At 48.5% G+C, this 2,170-nt stretch overlaps 1 protein-coding gene across 1 annotated transcript in view; it reads left to right on the top strand.

The window, feature by feature from the left end:
- The first annotated feature begins 1,783 nt into the window (after window positions 1-1,783).
- Window positions 1,784-2,170, top strand: part of MED6 (mediator complex subunit 6) — a 39,138-nt gene continuing 38,751 nt past the window's right edge. The window contains exon 1 of the mRNA XM_007942337.2: window positions 1,784-1,805. Coding sequence (XP_007940528.1) covers window positions 1,784-1,805 — 22 coding nt within the window. The remainder of the gene's footprint in view (window positions 1,806-2,170) is intronic.

The raw sequence follows: 2,170 nt of genomic DNA, 5'->3' as shown, positions 1-2,170 counted from the left end.
CTTTTGATGTACTTAATCACATAGAAGCTAATGATTCAAATTCTAAGTCCTGTCCTGTCCCCACACTTGAGGCATTATGAAAAGTGAATGGGTAGGTGGTACAAATGGTTTCAATTAGAACCAGAATGTTCCTTAGGAGTGAGTATGGCAAGACTTCATCTCATGTATTTTTTACATGTAATCTGGAGGGACCAGTCCCTGAAGAAGGACATCATATTTTGCAGAGGGTTGAGAAAAACTCTTGGTCAGATAGAACGACACAGTAAATGCAACAATGGGCTCAAACACAGCGATGTTTGTGAAGATGGTGCAGAACCAGACCTTGTTTCGTTCTGTTGTCCACAGGGTCATTACGAGTTGGAATCCAATCAGTGGCCCCTCACAACAACTAATCTAAAGGTGAGTACTTCAGACCCACTCAGTTGGTGTAGCAAAAGAAAGGGCTGAAGATCTGCTTCCGAAAAGATTACCGCCAAGGAAATCCTACGCAACAGGTCTTCTCTGTAATATATAGGGTTGCCTTCAGTCAGCATTGACTCCAGAGCAATGGCCTTTTTTTTTTTTAAATAAAATCCACTGCTGTTGAGTCAATTCCAACTCATAATGACCCTATAGGCCAGAGTAGAACTGCCCTATAGTCTCCAAGTCTGTAAATATTTACCAAAGCAGACTGCCACATCTCGCTCCCATGGAACTGCTCGTGGGTTCCAACAACCAACCTTAACCAGCTGAGTCCTTCACCACTGTGCCACCAGGGTTTTTGTTGTTATTTTCATAGTAGTTTCTAAATCTTAACAGCTCTTTGGATATACCTGAGGAGCTTTAAAAATAAAGATGCTTCTACTCCCAACACTACAGAATCAGATCTTTGTTTTTAACGACCAGAGATCAATATCGAATATTGGCATTCCTCAGTGGTGAGCAAGAAGCAGGCCTCTGGTCAGTCGCGCAGTGCCTAAGGCACTTGACTGCTAACCAGAAAGAAGGCTGGCGGTTCAAACCCACCAGCCACTCCTCAAATGGCAGGTTGGGCAATCTACTTCAGTAGTGATATTGCCTCGGAAACCCAAGGAGGGGTCGCTATGAGTCCAGTCCACTCCACGGCATTTAACAACGAACAAAAACAATTATTTTTTCCAGTAGTAGTCTCCGCCCCTTTTCCTTTCTTTGGGCCCAGCCCGCTCCGCTAGCTCCTGCCCGCTTCGCTCTTTTCCCCGTTCCTAGTCCTCGGTCCCTTCTAACGCCCGGTTTTTCTGTACTGTTCCCTCTTCTCCTCCTTGCTCCCTCCTTCCTCCCAGTTATTCCCCGAACGCCTCTCTCCTCGCCACCCAGCTCCCACCGCCCAGCCCCTTCCCTCTCTTTGCCTGCCCACTATCCCCACCCCTCTTCCGCCCCACTTCCTTCTTTTTGGTCGCCCCAGTTCCTCCCTATGAGCTCCGCCCCACTCCTTCCCGCCCTGCGCCCATTCCCTAGGCCCCGCCCATTTTTCCTCCGCCCCACCCCCTTCTTTCCCGAACCAATCGTGTCTTCCGTCGGTTCTTTTCCTCGGAATCCAGCTCCCAACTTCTGGGAGTTCTGGTGGCGTAGTGACTCGTTCCGGCCCCCTCCATCTATTCCCTGTCCTTTCCTCTTAGTCCCACCCTGTTCTTCCCCGCCTCTTTCCTCCCCGCCCCGTTTTCTCCTCCCCCTTCGCTTTAACGTCACGTCCGTAGACCTCTTTCGTCGTCATAATCATTACGTTTACCCTGCGCCGGAAGAAGTATTTGCGGGCGCTTTTGGAATTATGGCGGCTGTAGATATCCGAGGTAACCGGTGCTGTTACGTTTTGTTTCTTTATGGTCTGTAGACTAGGTTGGGTATTTATAGCTCGCGAGGGCCGGTCTTCAATTTCTTCGTGAGGTCTCGTAAGGGCTTCTGAATGGTTTCTGAAGAAACTTCCCCCAGTTCCTGTAGGATCTCTGAAGTGTCGAAATGAAGGGATTGGAAGCAGCTCTGGGCTTTTGAGCCATGAAACTGGCTGTATTGCCCTATATACAGCCTCTCTGCAACATCATTGGGGTATTTTATTTGGGGTGAAAGAATGACTTTTGGGCAAAGAGGAGTTGGGGTAGTGAGCAGTCTCGATTCATCACTTGGAATGATCTGCCTTTTTTTTCTTTGACCTTCCACG

The sequence above is a fragment of the Orycteropus afer genome, unplaced genomic scaffold (assembly GCF_000298275.1).
Source record: "Orycteropus afer afer isolate SDZICR_OR568_19922 unplaced genomic scaffold, OryAfe1.0 scaffold00088, whole genome shotgun sequence".
NCBI lineage: Eukaryota > Metazoa > Chordata > Mammalia > Tubulidentata > Orycteropodidae > Orycteropus > Orycteropus afer.
Note: the sequence above shows the minus strand (reverse complement) of the source record. Positions and strands in the feature narration are given on the sequence as shown.